The following is a 16472-nucleotide window of genomic DNA, read 5'->3' as shown; positions in this document are numbered from 1 at the left end:
GGAAATCCTAAAGTCAAACAGCACAACACTGACCTACTGTTTTCTAATAAACATGCACTAAACTTGTCTGTCTGTATACAGTAGAGCACATGAACAGCAGGAGAAAGTCACACACACACAACTTCAGTTTCTCCAATCATGTAACAAGATCATTCAGACTGATGAGACATCTCAGAGAGACAGATTGTACCATTTTAAATAACTCACAATGGCAAACTAAACATGAATGGGCGCGTGGTTGCTCCCAAAGGAAAAACGAGTGTTTGTTTTCCCCTTCCATAAAACTGCTATTTTATCTGGAGCAGCAAATTGTATATTGCCGTCATTTTTCATGATTATTGTTGCTTATGCACCATTTACATAGAGATTGCATTCCCGTGCTATTGAGAACGGCCTCCTAAACACTACAGTAATGATGTAGTGGGGATTTAAATGATGAAGAGGGTCACTTTGCCATGCTGCAAGGCACCACTGCATGCCAATCAGGCAGAAAGACGAAAATTAATAGCATCTGGTTACTGCTTGTTTATTCAAGAGTATAATTAACTGCCAGTTATTACCGTTCTGGAGACGGTTTCGTTTTTTGATTCATGAAAACGGGCACATTTTAAATGCAAGAAAGTGTAGATCGTGTCAAAGGCTGATTTGCATAGAATGCATTATGAATTTTACATCATGACGTTCAGTTGACTTTTATGTTTGGCCTTTGGGGGGGACACACAAGCATTTTTAACACAAGTACAAATGTCCTTTTCTGTAATTGGCTGCTATGAAGGATAAAGTAGTGTCAAACTGCGTCTACACAATACTTCATTAGTCATCACTGCCGTATTTGATGTTATTTTTGATATGAAGATACAAAGGCTGTTCAACATTCAGTAGTAAAACAGTGGACTTACAATAAGGCTAGTTAGGAAAATACAGCAGATTCCAGCAGTTTCATGACTTAATGCACTTTCTTCAGTCACAATCAACAACAAAGTGCTACACGCTTTCTGAACAATGTGTTCTGATACAAATACAAATTTGGTTTATATTTGGACAAGTACAATTCTTAGCACAGAGCAGCAGGGGGTTTTAAAGTCTTTGTTGGATCTCTAAATATGACTGTCCTCTTGCAATGGGATCAGTCCAATGTTATTTTATAATTAATTATATACTATTATAGTATTTAGTATTTTATGTGTTTAAGTTTTAGTAATTTTGTTGTCTGCTTGTGACATTTTTCATCTTTATTTTATTTTATTTAAATAAAATAAATTTAATATTTTTGAATATTTCTATTTAGCTGTAATTTATTTTTTATTTTAGTTACAAAATTTTAGTATTCCAAAAAAGAACAACTAGAAATCGCTGGCAACTAGTTTTTAATCTAATATTTATATTTTATTTGAGATAATGAAAGTCTAGTTTATGGCTAGACTTTATAAAGCAGAATGAAACATTAATCATTTCAAATTCGGTAAATTTTTACATTTATTTGATATTGTTTATTTATTTTTACATTTTTACAATTTTATTGACACCATTTTCAAAACCCCTGCTTTAATGTCCCTGGGAGTACCTTTAAAAATATTTGTAAAGAAATATGGTAATCAATTATGTATCTAAATTTGTCCTCAAAATTGTATATATCCCTCTCTTTTCTCATACATTTACAAACCCTATGCAGAATCTGTAAATACAATATATATATATATTAAAAAAATCATATAAATGGTTTACTGAAGACTGTCGTGAAGAAATTACATAATAGATATTTACATACTCCACAAGACAAAATAAAAACTGAAATTACACTGTATTGCCTTCTTTTGCATGTCTAAATGTGTGTAAATCATTAGTATAAAATATTTTAAAACATTATTTAAATATTCAAATTAAATTTAAATTTAAATTATTCACAATAACTATATCATAATTATCATTACTATATATATATATATATATATATATATATATATATATATATATATACTTATATATATTGTATATATATATATATATATATATATATATATATATATATATACTGTATATATATATAAACAAAATAAAAAATGTTTTCATTGAAATAAATAAATAAAAGCCCTCATAATCAATCAATCAATGCATCAATCCATAAATACATACATAAATAAATATCAGTATATCATTCAGTAACATATCATTTAGATTTTGCAAAGGAACTTGTGTGCATATCGTATCAAAATACCATGGCATTACCATCTAACAAAACCACTGTACCATGGCCTGCCACAGTACTTTTAAGAAAAACGCATGCTCTTGTTAAAATCATAATAAAGCACCTAGATTACATTCAGACAGATGAGCACACACGCGCACACACACACACAGGGAGATAAACACACTTGATGAGCCTGGAGGAACGATGTTAATCGCTCACATGTGTCTCTTCCTTTAATTGTATTTCCATAATTACAACATAATTAACATGGCATGTCCGTGTCTACATGAGCAAGACACACTCCAATAATAAATCTGTCATGCAGTACGAGGTGAACATGATGTGGCTGGTTATGATGCTCTTCTGGGATGCTGCAGAGAGTCCATTACTGGACCTGTGCCTGTAATTATGTCTCTATATCAAGGCCCATTCTTTTCCTTCTACTCTCTTTCTTTATTGATAAGCTTCTCTGTAATTGTGGTTTCCACTGGACGTGTGCTTACGGTAATGCTCTATATTACTGCAGGCTTGTGTGGGAGGGAAAATGGGAATGTGAGCCATTACTGTGCGACCTATGTGATGCAAAATTAAGTGAATTATGGGTTAACAGCAATAAGCAGAGAAATCCAAAGCGGTGTGAGTGTGAATACAGATTTTTAGTTCTGGAGTGGCGAGTTCTTTGAGGTCACAATTGAACACTTTTTGTATCTTTTTCTACCTCCTAACCTTCCTATCTCCTTGATTATTCATTTCTGTGTAAAATCGCTGAATACTGGACAACAAAACATAAGCTCTGCTCGACTTTGATGGCTCAGATTTGACAGAACTGAAGATGGGGTTGAAGTTTTCAGACCTGTCCTTACAATATAGCTGTTTTTTTTTCATGTTACTTGACCTTTCTTCTGTTGAGACAGCGATTTCCCTTCCATCTCTGTCAAAGCATGTAATTCAGTCTCTGTGATGCTTTGTGTATAACAATGCTGGTCAGCAAACTCAGAAAAAGCTTTGTACCATAAATCAGTATGATGCAATTTGTAATTTTTTTAAAGATTCCTTAAAAAAAGAAAGAAAGAATTAAAGCAGACATATCACAGAAAAAAATTGCTTTTTTGCAACAGAAGATTTTAATGTACTATGAAGCCATCAGTTTCTATTCTCAATGCAACTCCCTACCCACCAGATATCCAACCAGATAATTTACTCTGACTAACAATACAAAAACAGGTTATTTATAAAACACCAGAACATTGACATCACATTTACATATTAATAGCAATTTGTTTAGCAACTTGCCTATCCCTGATAAATAACAACGTGATTTATGCTGCAACAGAGATAATTTATGTATAGAAATCTTGAAGGTACAGTAGCACATACAGCCTCTTTAAAGGAGTAGTTCATCCAAAATGAAAACAGTGTCATTATTTACTCGTCTTCATATAAGTCCAGACCCATATATTGTACTTTTTTTTTTTTTACTGGAACACATTTTTTTATTAAGTACATGAGGGTGAGTAAATAATGATTGGCTGTGTTTTTCCTTTAGTTTTACATCACCATTTTCTAACCATTAAACTAATAATTTACGCCACAAGAAAACCTGTCTTAAATTATAAGGGGACTCCAGGGGAAAACAAAACATTAAACAAAATGAAAGAAAACATTACATTTAAAAAAACAAAAAGATATTAAACAAAATGAAACAAAACATGAAACAACAAAAAACACAAAACAAAATGCAATGAAAAAAACCATGAAACTAAAATAAAATAAAACTGAACTAAAATAATAACTAAACAAAAACAAAACATTAAACAAAATTAAACTAAACAACAAAACACAAAACGTTAAATCAAATGAAACAAAACATGAAACATGAAACAAAATACAAAAAAAAAAAATAATAATTAAACAAAATAAAACAAAAAACAAAACACTTGACAAAAAACATTAAACAAAACAAATCTTAAAAAACACTAAATAAAATGGAATAAAATAAAATGCTGTAAAACTGTGGAATATATCCCTTGAAGACAAAGCTATGTCGCACCTCTGAATAGAAATTCAATTCAGTCAGTCAATCAGTTGCGATCAGTGAAGCGAGATACTAAACAACAAAACACAAAACGTTAAATCAAATGAAACAAAACATGAAACATGAAACAAAATACAAAAAAAAATAATAATAATTAAACAAAATAAAACAAAAAACAAAACACTTGACAAAAAACATTAAACAAAACAAATCTTAAAAAACACTAAATAAAACAAAATAAAATGGAATAAAATAAAATGCTGTAAAACTGTGGAATATATCCCTTGAAGACAAAGCTATGTCGCACCTCTGAATAGAAATTCAATTCAGTCAGTCAATCAGTTGCGATCAGTGAAGCGAGAAAAACATCAGAAGATAATCTGGAGCTCTCGTACTGAAACACACTTCAAAATGCTCTCTGAAAGCTTACCGGTTTCTCGTGAGATCTGAACGAAAGCCTCCACACCGCTCTCCCCATAATTCCCCTCAGATGCCAGCGTGGAGACATAGTTCCAGCCCATGGCGGTCACGATGTCCAGCATAGCCTGGGCCTGGTAGGAATCGGGCGGAACAACCCGGGAGAAGAAGTCGTACCGGGTGTTATCGCTCAGCTCTGGCGCTGTGGAGGCATAGCTGATTTGAGGGATCTGTTAAAGGAGAGAAAGAGCAAACTGTTACTCAGGAAAGATTTAAAAAATCACATTTTCTAATCCAGAGCGAAAAATATAAGTTTTTAAAGGAATAGTTACCCAAAAATTAAAATTTTATGACAATTTATTTACCTTCAGGTCATCCAAAATGTAGATGAGTTTGTTTCTTCAACAGAACAGATTTGGAGAAATTTAGCATTACATCCCTTGCTCAGCAATGGATCCTCTGCAGTGAATGGGTGCCGTCAGAATGAGAGCCCAAACAGCTGATAAAAACATCACAATAATCCACACCACTCCAGTCCATCAATCAACATTTTGTGAAGTGAAAAACTGTATGTTTGTAATGTCCTCTTTCCATAACATTGCTTTCTCCAATGAAAAACTTGTCTCTACTGAATCAGTGGATTTTGATGTGAGAGGACAACAGGGGATGGACTTTCTTTACTGGAGGAAACGCTATTATGGATTATGGACTAGTATTTTGGCAAGAAGTGATGGTTTAAAGTTATAAACCATCTTAATAATAGATTTGTTTCTTGCAAACATGCAGGTTTTCACTTCAAAACATGATAATTGATGGCCTGGAGTCGTGTGGATTACTTGTGGATTATTGTGGTTTTTATCAGCTGTTTGGACTCTCATTCTGACGGCACCCATTCACTGCAGAGGATCCATTGCTGAGCAAGTGATGTAAAAGCTAAATTTCTCCAAATCTGCTTTGATGAAGAAACATACTCACCGAGATCTTGGATGGCTTGATGGCAAGTAAATTTTCAGCAAATGTTCATTTCTGGGTGAACATCTCTTTTAAAAGCCAGGGGGGGGGGGGGGGGGGGACTAAGTTTCAGCCCAAAAAAAAGAAAATATTGACTCTTTCACAAGAGCTAATCATTAAATTCTGCCTGAAGCAAAACGGTAAATGCAGAACCGATTAAAGCAAGCAAAGGTGGAGCAATATATTTGAAACCGCTTTAGCCCAAAGCTATTGATGTAAACGACTACCAACCCATGAGGTGACGCTAAAGGTGAAACAAGACCAGGTGACGAAGACAAATAAGTACATGTTATGGTAGAAAGAAACGAGGTGAAGCCTGCCAGCAGGCAAGCTGGGTAATGGCTTCTGGTGGCGATTGACGGTGTGATTGATTTCTCCTCAGCCAAAAGGCCAGGCTGTCAGCCGGAGCTCCAGAGGCTGCGCTCATCAGCATTCATCGCAATAATGGCGCCGGAGAGAACCAACCCGCAATACAAATGCCACTCACTGGCTGGCGAGTCGCGTACCGGCGCTTTTTCACCCGCAACCCCGGATCGCAGGCTTGTAAATACAAATGTCACGGAGGTGTTGACATGGGCGAACATGTCTGTGAAGCAGATGCGTGTGTGTTATTTCTGGGGAGTGTTATACCGAACGTGCAGCACGAACGTGCCAACACTAGACTTCACACCTTAAAAATACACCTTTTGTCTCGTGATTATCAGGTGTTAAACGACAATATGGTGTGATATTCTTTACTACTGTAAGTTAAAGGACCCTTTCAGGTTAAATGCAATTTAAAGAGATAAAAATAATGGCACCATTTACTCTGATTTGACATTTCATGATTTTCTTCCTTCTACAACATGCAAAAGATGATGTTTTGTAGAGTGTTTCAACTGATTTGCCCATATAATGGGTTTAAAACATTAGTCCCATTGACTTTGTATGGAAAAAAGACATTTTGTAATGAATCTTCTTTTATGACTCACCTGTAGACAGCAAGCATTGTAAAAATGTTTTTAAAAGCCTGACATATGAAATAATAGTATATATATATATATATATATATATACATAGACACACACACAGACACATTTATTTTATTTTTATTTTTTTGAAACTGAAAAGGTTTATTGAACCTTTCGACAAAATCTACAAAAATAAATAAAGTTTGCACTGAAAATCATATTTTATACATCAGGCTTTTATGGCTCATATAGTATGATACTATAATGAAAGGCCCAAACTGAGCAAAACTGTGAACTTTGGTGCTGATGCTGATATTTATATGGCCAAAAAGTAAGATGCAATTATGATAGCTTGTAAATCAATGATATGTTTAAAATAGACTATTTACTGTACATAAAATCCATATAATTATCAGTTTTCACTCTATTTCTCCTAATAATGTGTCTTAGTAAGATGTTTTTGAAATGCTTAGTTTTATGATCAAAACTCTGTAGTTTTTATTTTGGAGGGCAAAACATATTATGCAATGCAATACATTGATGATTGTGAGATGAACAAATGCTGTTCCTTGAAAGCCTGATGTATCATATTTGATATTCATATTTTAACATGCTTTTTCAAAAAAGAAAAAGATGTATGAATAATCAAGTAAACCGAAGTTGAAAATATGATGGTAAATGAACCAGAAGTTAATTCACAAATGTTGTCTAACATCCAAAAGTGTGATTTTGTTCACAATTACAAACTGAGGGTCTGAATGTGGTTACGGATGCTGTCAGAATATGTCCGATTAATTCATCTGTGATTTTGAATGGTTTCACAACATTTCACATGCAATGACATGCTTTCTTTCACATGTAAATTTCAAGCTTAAATTCCATCTTCGTCTCAAGCAATTACAGTGTGCACATGAAATTGGTATGTGTTTCTGTTCAACAGAGAAAGGTGAAATGGATGGTGCACGGACAGAGGCAGACTTACCCATTAGGCAAAGCCACGAGCCTCCTAAAATGCATTTCATATACGAGATGCACATAAGCGCTGACATGTGAACGGTTGCTGTTTATGGTGTTTATTACCACGACAACCGTCTTATGTATCCAAGTTGAATGTGCTTCTTGTGTGTCCTGCTTGTAGCAAATGAAAATATCATGCATCTGAAGCTGTAATTAAATATTGAGCAGCAGTGCGTATTATATGTTTATTGTTTTAAATGCCGCTTACTCATTTATGAGAAGGACCCAATAGAGGACGCATTTACAGTTACTTTTTTGGTTGATATAATCCTTAGGTGTGTAAACGTATAATTATTTTTTCAGTTTCATTTCAAAATAAAAAACCCGCTATATTTCTGATATTCTAAAAGCGCCTCCTACTGGCAGAGAATGAATGTGCATTTTCAATAATCCAGTCTGCAGTTTTTGTTCAGACCAATGCAAAAATCCACCCACATAACCCCGTTTTAAATTAATATAATACTTTATATTTCTGACTAATCCCTTTTCTTTAAAAAAAAATTGTTTAAAGGCTCGATTTTGAGGTTTATCATTTTATAATTTATTTTGTTTTTGTGAAAACCGGTATCTCAACTGCAAATCAATTGCTATTTCGTGGTCTACAACATGAAAGTAAGCCATTATAACATTGAAAAATGTAGAAACAACTATGGGGCACCATTGTGTAGGGCCCCCAAATCACTAAATCCGCCCCTGTGCACGGTGTAACTTTTAAAATGAGGTAGACTCTTTAAAACAGTTTAAACTCTACCCTGAAGGTTCGCTCTGGAACATTTCATTCAGCAGCTCAAGTGAATGACAGAAACTTTAAGGAGCTCAAGAAAGACAGTCTCTCAGTCTCTTCAAATGCCTCCTTTCAGACTTCAGCCAACAGTGTTTTGAATTTTGGCGCACGGCAAAGGTTAGACTCAGAAATGATGCCTGTAGAACTTAATTTCATGCTCATTTTTCCAGTTTAATAAAATATTATAGACCCTCAATATAGATGCACAGGAGACTAAAACCTACGATTCTTAAAAGCGGCCATAAGGGAAATCAAATGCGATACTTTCCATAAAATAATATAATATTGCTGATGGGGAGAAACAAATTAACCTTCATTAGCACTGCAATAATATTTCCTCACACAATGTAATTCAGAGATGCACAATAATGTGCAATTTCCACTGTAAATGATATGGAGTTAAGAACCTGTAACTCTTTGAATTAGTTTTGCTTCAAAAAAGTTGCATGAACAGTGAAAATTTGACTGGATTTACCAGAAATGAAATGAAATAAAATAATTATTCATTCATAATTATATAATTAATATTACATTTGTACATCTATATAAATTATTGCATAATAATTAATGAAAAAAAAAAAATATATATATATATATATATATATATATGTGTGTGTGTGTGAGTGTGTGTGAATAATATTGTATAATTACTGAATGTAATCTAACAGTATTTCCTAAAATCAAATCAAATTAATTAAATGTGATTCATTATCATTAATTGATTTAATTAATAATTAATATGATATTGAATGTAATCTAACAGTAATTTCTTTAAATAACATAAAATAAAATAATTTGATTAATTTTTTTTCTACAGATTAAAGAGAGAGAGAATAATTAGCTGTTAGATTACATTCAATAATTATAAAATCATTTATATACATACAAAACTTTGGAAGGATATAACAGTAATTTCTTAAAATAAATTTTTTTTATTAAAAACAATTAAAATTAACTACTAACTTCATAATAATAATAATAAATAATACATAATAATACATTTATACATCTATTATTCTATTAATTACGGTATATTTATCGAATGTAATCTAACAGCTAATTATTTTATAGATGTCTGTCTGTCTGGCTGTGTGCGTGTGTGTGTGTGTGTGTGCCACTTTCTCAGTGACCTGGTTATAGAAGTATTTTCACTATTAATTTTAACTATCAGGATTTCAAACATTCTTTATTAAAGCCTTGAACCAAATCAGCCAGTTCTGAGATTAATCACAATTATGTTACAGAATTTTATCAATTTAAATGTACTTGAAAGCTGGTACAAAGTACAAGACTGTGTACTTGATTTGTTTAATGGGGCCATGAGCTATAGTCATAATCAAAGTGTATTACTGAATGTTTAGATGCAGAATTAGAATAGATCATATTTTTATACCAATATATTTAAATACATAAATATATAAAACTAAATCAAACTGAAGTTACTTCATACATATACATACTGTATATGTATGACACATATACAGACACACACACACACAGAGTTTTGGAAACTTTATTTCCACAACCCAACTATTGCACCCTATTAAGAACCTTGTTGTTTTTGTGCCAGATAAAATATTGATGATTGCAAATATAATTTTATATATATATATTTTTAGTATGTTTCAGTAATTTCATTGTGTGCTTTTGACTTTTTTTTTAAATTTAGCTTAATTATTTCAGTTTTCATTTTAGCCATTTTAGTACTTCAATTTACATGATTTATTTCACTCAGCTGGCAAATAGAATATTACAGTATTTATTAATATTTTGAATTAGCCTTTAGGTTTTACATTAAGTTTTAATTAAAATTTTAGTAATTGTAATTGTATTTGTGTTTTATTCCAATTTAGCTTTATTATTATTTTTAGTAATTTTAGTACTTCATTTTTTAAACATTTTATTTCACTTTTTATTTCACTTTGTTTTTCACTAAGTTTTGAATCTAATATTTATATTTTATTATATTTTACTAACTCTAGCTTCACTACTACTAATTATTATGAGTTATGATTAGCTTGTAGTAGGGGAAGCTATAAAAACACGCCAATATCTACACAAGTTCTCGGCTCTTTGAATTATTTGCAATATACGTACCAACAAAATTGAATGATATGCAATTTTAAAGCCTCATGCCTGAATATTAAAGTGTTTTGTTTACCTGTCATTATCTTTATAATCTTTACGAAACAAAGCACACAGTCATCTGTGTTTGCCTCTATAATGGAGCTGTCAAATCGAGAAAAGCCCTTGCTGCTGATAGATTACATTCAGACAATACTAATTAACCTCTCTGAAGACCTTTATTTAAAACACTCGCCGCAAGAGAAGTGGACACAAATTGCTGCGGAGTGAAAGATACTAGCACTTCTTCATTCACTCTTTCATTTTCCCTCCTTGGCCTTTTTCGACACAACAAAAGTGCACACATGCCATAATTATGTATTCGCCATCCTCACGTTTCATATAATGGTGCAGAGCTTCAAGTAGCTCAGCTCAAAGAGAAGAGAATTAGCATTAGCCTGAGTTCTCTCAGGAAGTTCCTGTCTGTGGTTAACATTACTTGTAGAAACTTTCCCATTTTGTTCTATAACATAAATCATACACTCTCATACTCAAATGTGCATTTTGAAACCGTTGTGTGTTTTGAAACATAATGCTTTTAGCAGGTAGCATGGTAGCAGGTAGCAGGTATGCTCTTGTTGGCATACTTCCTGTTGTGCTATTAACCTGCGGGAGGTATTACGACCATTTTTAACAGGATTTAATTCCATTACATCAGATCTGGCTGCTAAGCTGTATGTAAATATGCATCAGGTTCATGGTCTTAATGGCGTGCTGCAATGGGAGCAGGTTTTGTCTACTGAGGTGATATTTATTTAGCATTCCTGATGTCTCTCAGGTTGGCTTCGTGCACAGCTACTGCTGTTTGATCTGGGGGACCTAGAGGAAGTTGTGCAAATGTCAGAGTTATTTGTTTGACAGACAGGTGTCATCATCCTCTTCCTCCGGTCTGGCCACGGGAAGACGACATCATGATGACTGAACTGATATATGTGTGTGAACTATGTTTGTTGGTCGACCTAATTTGTCACAATGTGACATTCAAAAGCATTAATAACAGGTCACAGCCACTGAGTAGCAGTCAGCGCATATGGCATGGCTGCCTTCAAGGACTCCTGGGATGTTGCGAGTTCATATATAACTTTTACAATTTCAGATTTCCCCCCCTATTTTTCACTTCCCAACAAACACGGGACACTTTTTAGCATTAGTGCTTGCAAGAAAAATAAAGAGGATGTGCATCATGTTCAGTGTTATTTTAGTATTTTTATATAATATAGTATTTATCGACATTTAGTATTAGCTTTTATTTTTATATTTTCAGTTCATTTTCCAGTTAATTTTTGAGTTTAAGTTCCAGCTATTTTGTTAAAGGGGTCATATGATGCGATTTCAAGTTTTCCTTTCTCTTTGGAGTGTTACAAGCTCTTGGTGCATAAAGACGATCTGTAAAGTTCCAAAGACTAAAGTCTCAAATCCAAAGAGATATTCTTTATAAAAGTTAAGACTTGTCCATGCCCTTCTAAAACGCCTCATTTAAACACGCCCCCACATGTCTATGTCACTGTGGAGAAAGATTTGCATAACGCCGCCCAAATGTTCACGCAAAGAAAGAAGGCGTAACTTTTATTCTCGCTGTAGTATTGTTGCTGCCGCCGCTGCCATGTTATGGAGTCGCTGTGTGTTTCGTTGTGAAAGTGAAACTACTTTGTTTGGCCTTCCAAAAGAGGACATAATGTTTCTATAAAGTGGGGCAGTTTCAACTTTGCAAGGACAGTCTGGCGCTTCTGACTCACAGCCTGTAAGTACGTTTTTTATATTTAAAGAATTTGCCACTGATGATTCAAACGCGAGTTTGAGCAGTGTAGAGTAGGCTTGTTGTTTGTCATTTCTCTGATCACAAATGCAGACATAGTTTTATGTTTACGCGGCACAATACGCAAAGCAAAGCGTGAAAACACAGTATAAGTTATTACAATCAGTAATTATGTCCCCACTGGATGCAACAAATGCCTCGTTTGTAATGGGTTTTACTGGTTTTGTCTCGTCGCACAGGGACACATGGAAACCATAGACTGTATGATGGAAACACAGTATGGTAAGGGGCGTAACACATTTCCGTCACACGCTTGAGGTATTCAGCCAATCACAACACACTGGATAGCTGGCCAATCAGAGCACACCTCGCTTTTCAGACCGATGAGCTTTGTTAAAATCGACGTGTTTCAGAAAGGCGGGGCATAGAGGAGAAACAATAATGTACATTATGTGGAAAATAATGTGTTTTTTAACCTTAAACCGCATAAACACATTGCATTACACCAAATACACAAAATAATGTTATTTTTAGCAACATCATATAACCCCTTTAAGTGCTTTTGTCCTTTTTATAATTATATGTATATGTATTTTTATTTTTATTTTTTTTCCGTTTTAGTGATTTTATTTCTTAAACTTATTTCTATTAGTTGCCAAGGGGCATTTCTTATTTTCTTTAAATTTTCATCTAATATATGTACAGAATTTTATTTTATTTCAACTTTACTGTAAGATTAAAAAAAAAAAACAGATAATGTCCTTGGCAGAAAGTTAGCAGTATTTTATCCATTAATTTTATAGACATTTTTATAGACAACAAAATGCAATATGTAATTCAGAACACGGGTAAAACACATGTGAAAATTGATACAGAAAGTTCCTTCATGTTATCAAGGTACATTGGGCCCTATTTTAGAGAGTTTTCCTAGTGCTTTATTTTAGTTAATGAAAATTATTTTAGTTACAATAACAACACTGATTATGCTGTGGACTCATTTATGCATTTTATTAATAGTATTTTCAGGCAAGACTGATCACATTGCATACACAGTAAACAAACTACTTTGTGAAGACAACACTCACAATAACAAATTATTCAGTTAAACCATGATGTTTTAATTAGCATGCCCCCAGTTGTAAATTTGGGGCTCAAAGAACATTGCAATTTTTAAACCTCACCACCAATTTATTTATTCATTTTTTTTAAAGATCATTTTGCTGTGACTGAAAGGCAACATTGACTTCATTACCTGTCCTCTGTCTACTGTGCCTATAATAATAATAATAATAATAATAGCACACACACACTTGACTAACACTTAACTATTGAATTTAATGTAATTAGGGTAAGTACATTTTGCTCTACATTTCAGACATATTATAACTTAAACATACTAAGTTTTTAGCTATATAAACTCAATTATATGGAGTTAAGTGAGCAAATCCAACTACTAATTTAATCCTGCTCATTTTATATGAAAAAAGCATACATGAGGCTACAGATTACAGACATTTCTTTTAACTAAAAATTACATGTGATTTTTCATGTTTCAATATACTAACTTGCATTTTAAAGCAACATGACTAAGAAAAGTGCAACGATTCAGAATTACTCTTGAATTTCTCTTTTTATTTCTCTTTTAGTTGCTGGTAGCTAGAAAATGTGCTTTAATAATATATTTGATCAGCAGAGATTCAGCTGAGTTAGCAGGAACACCACAAAAAAGGAAATTAAACAAAACACCATCATTTAATATTAAACAGCATATAGGCCACTAAAAAAAGACCTAAATATAATTATAACTCCTAATCTATTTATAGTTTAGCCCTTATTCCTTGCTTGGGGATACTCATTAAATATTAGCAAAGGCCAGTGTCCACTCCCACTCTGCCATACAGCACAGATATGACTTGAAACAACTTAATTGTTCTGTTTGACTTAAATTAATTGACATGCTGGTATAGCTTGAAAGTGTGCCGTAATCTACCATACATTTGATCAGTAGAAATTGAGCTGAGTTAGAAAGAACACCATGAAGGAAGAAATCAAATAAAACACCATAACTTATTATTAAACAGCGTGCCACTTCTCTGTTTGACTTCAATTAATTGATATGATTTTATTAAAAGCAGAGATAACATTTATTACAACTTATTTTTGAATATAGGCCAATAAAACCATTTAATTTTGATAATGTAATATTAGAAAAACATCACATTTTTGTGGAGGACAGACCACAATAAAAGTTTCACTATCAGGTGATGTTATATATTTCAAGTATATGAACGCAATGACATTCGACTCTCTTTAGCTCCTTAATAGTGAGTTTAAAATTGATATGATGACACCTTATCTGAAAGGCCATTGTAAAGAAGACCAAGCAGTGGATTTAGATAAGCCTCGACCGAGCGAAGCCACAGATATCGCACGGGCGAGGTAGATCATTCTCGCATGCATTGTCATCCCACCGCCTTTCATTCTAAAATTACACTCCCACTGTGACTGAATCCACAAGAATCCCCCAACTATTTCTGTCGATTCTCGGGAGTTTGCGATGCAAATCTCACTCTGGCTCGGGCAGCAAGCTTGTGCGGCGCTCAAACACGCAGCATGTGAGAACTGCCATTTGTGTGCCATTTTCAGCCTCACACCTCTGCCTGAAAGAGCGGCGCTCTCCAGAGACCGCTGTCTTAGCTGAAATGAGGAATCATGCTTCTGCTAGTGCCTGCGTCTCGCACCCTGCATGCATGGACGAACGTTGAATGACTTGAGGCGTCTTTGACGTATTGCAGCCACCTTTAAATCAGTTGCATTGAGACCAGCGAGACTGAAAGTGACAGAACTGTGGTGTCTGGAAACAGGACAAATATATCCGCTAATGTTCAGCTCGAAGAGATATCGTGGTCCTTCAAGCTGATAAACACTGTTTGCTTAGGCAGAACGCATCTGAAGTAAATAGAAGTGAAAGCCTGCTTTTGGCAGGATAAGATGAAACAAAGAGATGGCAAAGAACTGAAGGTTCAGTCCGAGTGCAAGCGTGTTTGCATCCACTGTTGATAATGTTATAACACCAGAGTTGTGGTACATTTTGTTCACACTCCGTTTACCTCATAGATTCGATATCTTCTCGATCTGAGGCTCTCGTTTCTTTAGCAGGACAGGTGTATGGCTTTCCAAATAAGTGGCAGCTAGTGCTTTATAGCAGACAAAATATGTGCTGTTCTTATGTGGAACACAAAAGAAGATATTTTGAAATACATATTTGTGCTTTTTATGTCCATATTCACAAAAGTGAAGGTTCTTAAGTGGCATCAAATGGTTCCAAGATCAGCCTTTAACTTCCATGGAATCTTTTTGTTCCACAAAAGGTTCTTTATAGTAAAAATGGGTTGCTCAGATTATTGAAAAGTTCTTCACAATAACAAAAAATGGTTCTTTTAAGAAGTGTTCAATGAAGGGTTCTTTCAGGAACCAAAAGTAATTGTTCTATGGCATAACTGTGAAAACCCACTTTTGGAACCTTTTAAGAAAAGAAAGTGAAATGGTCTGTTGTTTTGGACCCCATTGACTTTCATTATATGGTGAAAAACTGTTAGAATATATATATTTTTTAAATAATCCCTTAATAATAATAAAAATTCCGAATTTATTTTATTTTTTTTTAATTTTGGTTATATCTCACAAAAGGATTGTATGGAAGCCCGTTTCCGCAACTGAATAAAAAATAAAAAAGGTAATTGTGACTTTTTATCTCACAATTCTGACTTTTTTTCTCATAATTGCGTGATACGAACTCGCAATTTACTTTTTTTCTCAGAATTGCATGATATAAACTTGCAATTGTGAGTTAAAAAGTCATAATTGTGAGATATAAACTCGCAATTCTGAGAAATAAAGTCAGAATTGCGTGATATAAACTCGCAATTGCGAGACATAAAGTCAGAACATATTTTTATATATCAGAGAATATATTTTCTCACAATTCTGACTTTTTTTCTCGGAATTGTTGACTTTATATCTCGCAATTCTGACTTTATAACATGCAATTGCGAGTTTATATCACGCGATTCTGAGAAAAAAAAGTCAGAATTATGGGATATAAACTCGCAAATCTGAGAACATATCAGTCTCCCCCCCAAAATTGGACTTTAACTAGCAATTGCGAGTTAATATCATGCAATTCTGAG

General features: G+C 33.6%; 1 protein-coding gene across 1 annotated transcript in view; it reads right to left on the bottom strand.

Annotated features, from left to right (window-relative positions):
• Nucleotides 1-16472, bottom strand: part of LOC107575719 (metabotropic glutamate receptor 8-like) — a 149177-nt gene that overhangs the window by 91081 nt on the left and 41624 nt on the right. The window contains exon 2 of the mRNA XM_016262067.1: nt 4654-4870. Coding sequence (XP_016117553.1) covers nt 4654-4870 — 217 coding nt within the window. The remainder of the gene's footprint in view (nt 1-4653; nt 4871-16472) is intronic.

This window comes from Sinocyclocheilus grahami, unplaced genomic scaffold (assembly GCF_001515645.1).
Source record: "Sinocyclocheilus grahami isolate Dianchi unplaced genomic scaffold, SAMN03320097.WGS_v1.1 scaffold31.1, whole genome shotgun sequence".
In the NCBI taxonomy this organism is placed as follows: domain Eukaryota; kingdom Metazoa; phylum Chordata; class Actinopteri; order Cypriniformes; family Cyprinidae; genus Sinocyclocheilus; species Sinocyclocheilus grahami.
Note: the sequence above shows the minus strand (reverse complement) of the source record. Positions and strands in the feature narration are given on the sequence as shown.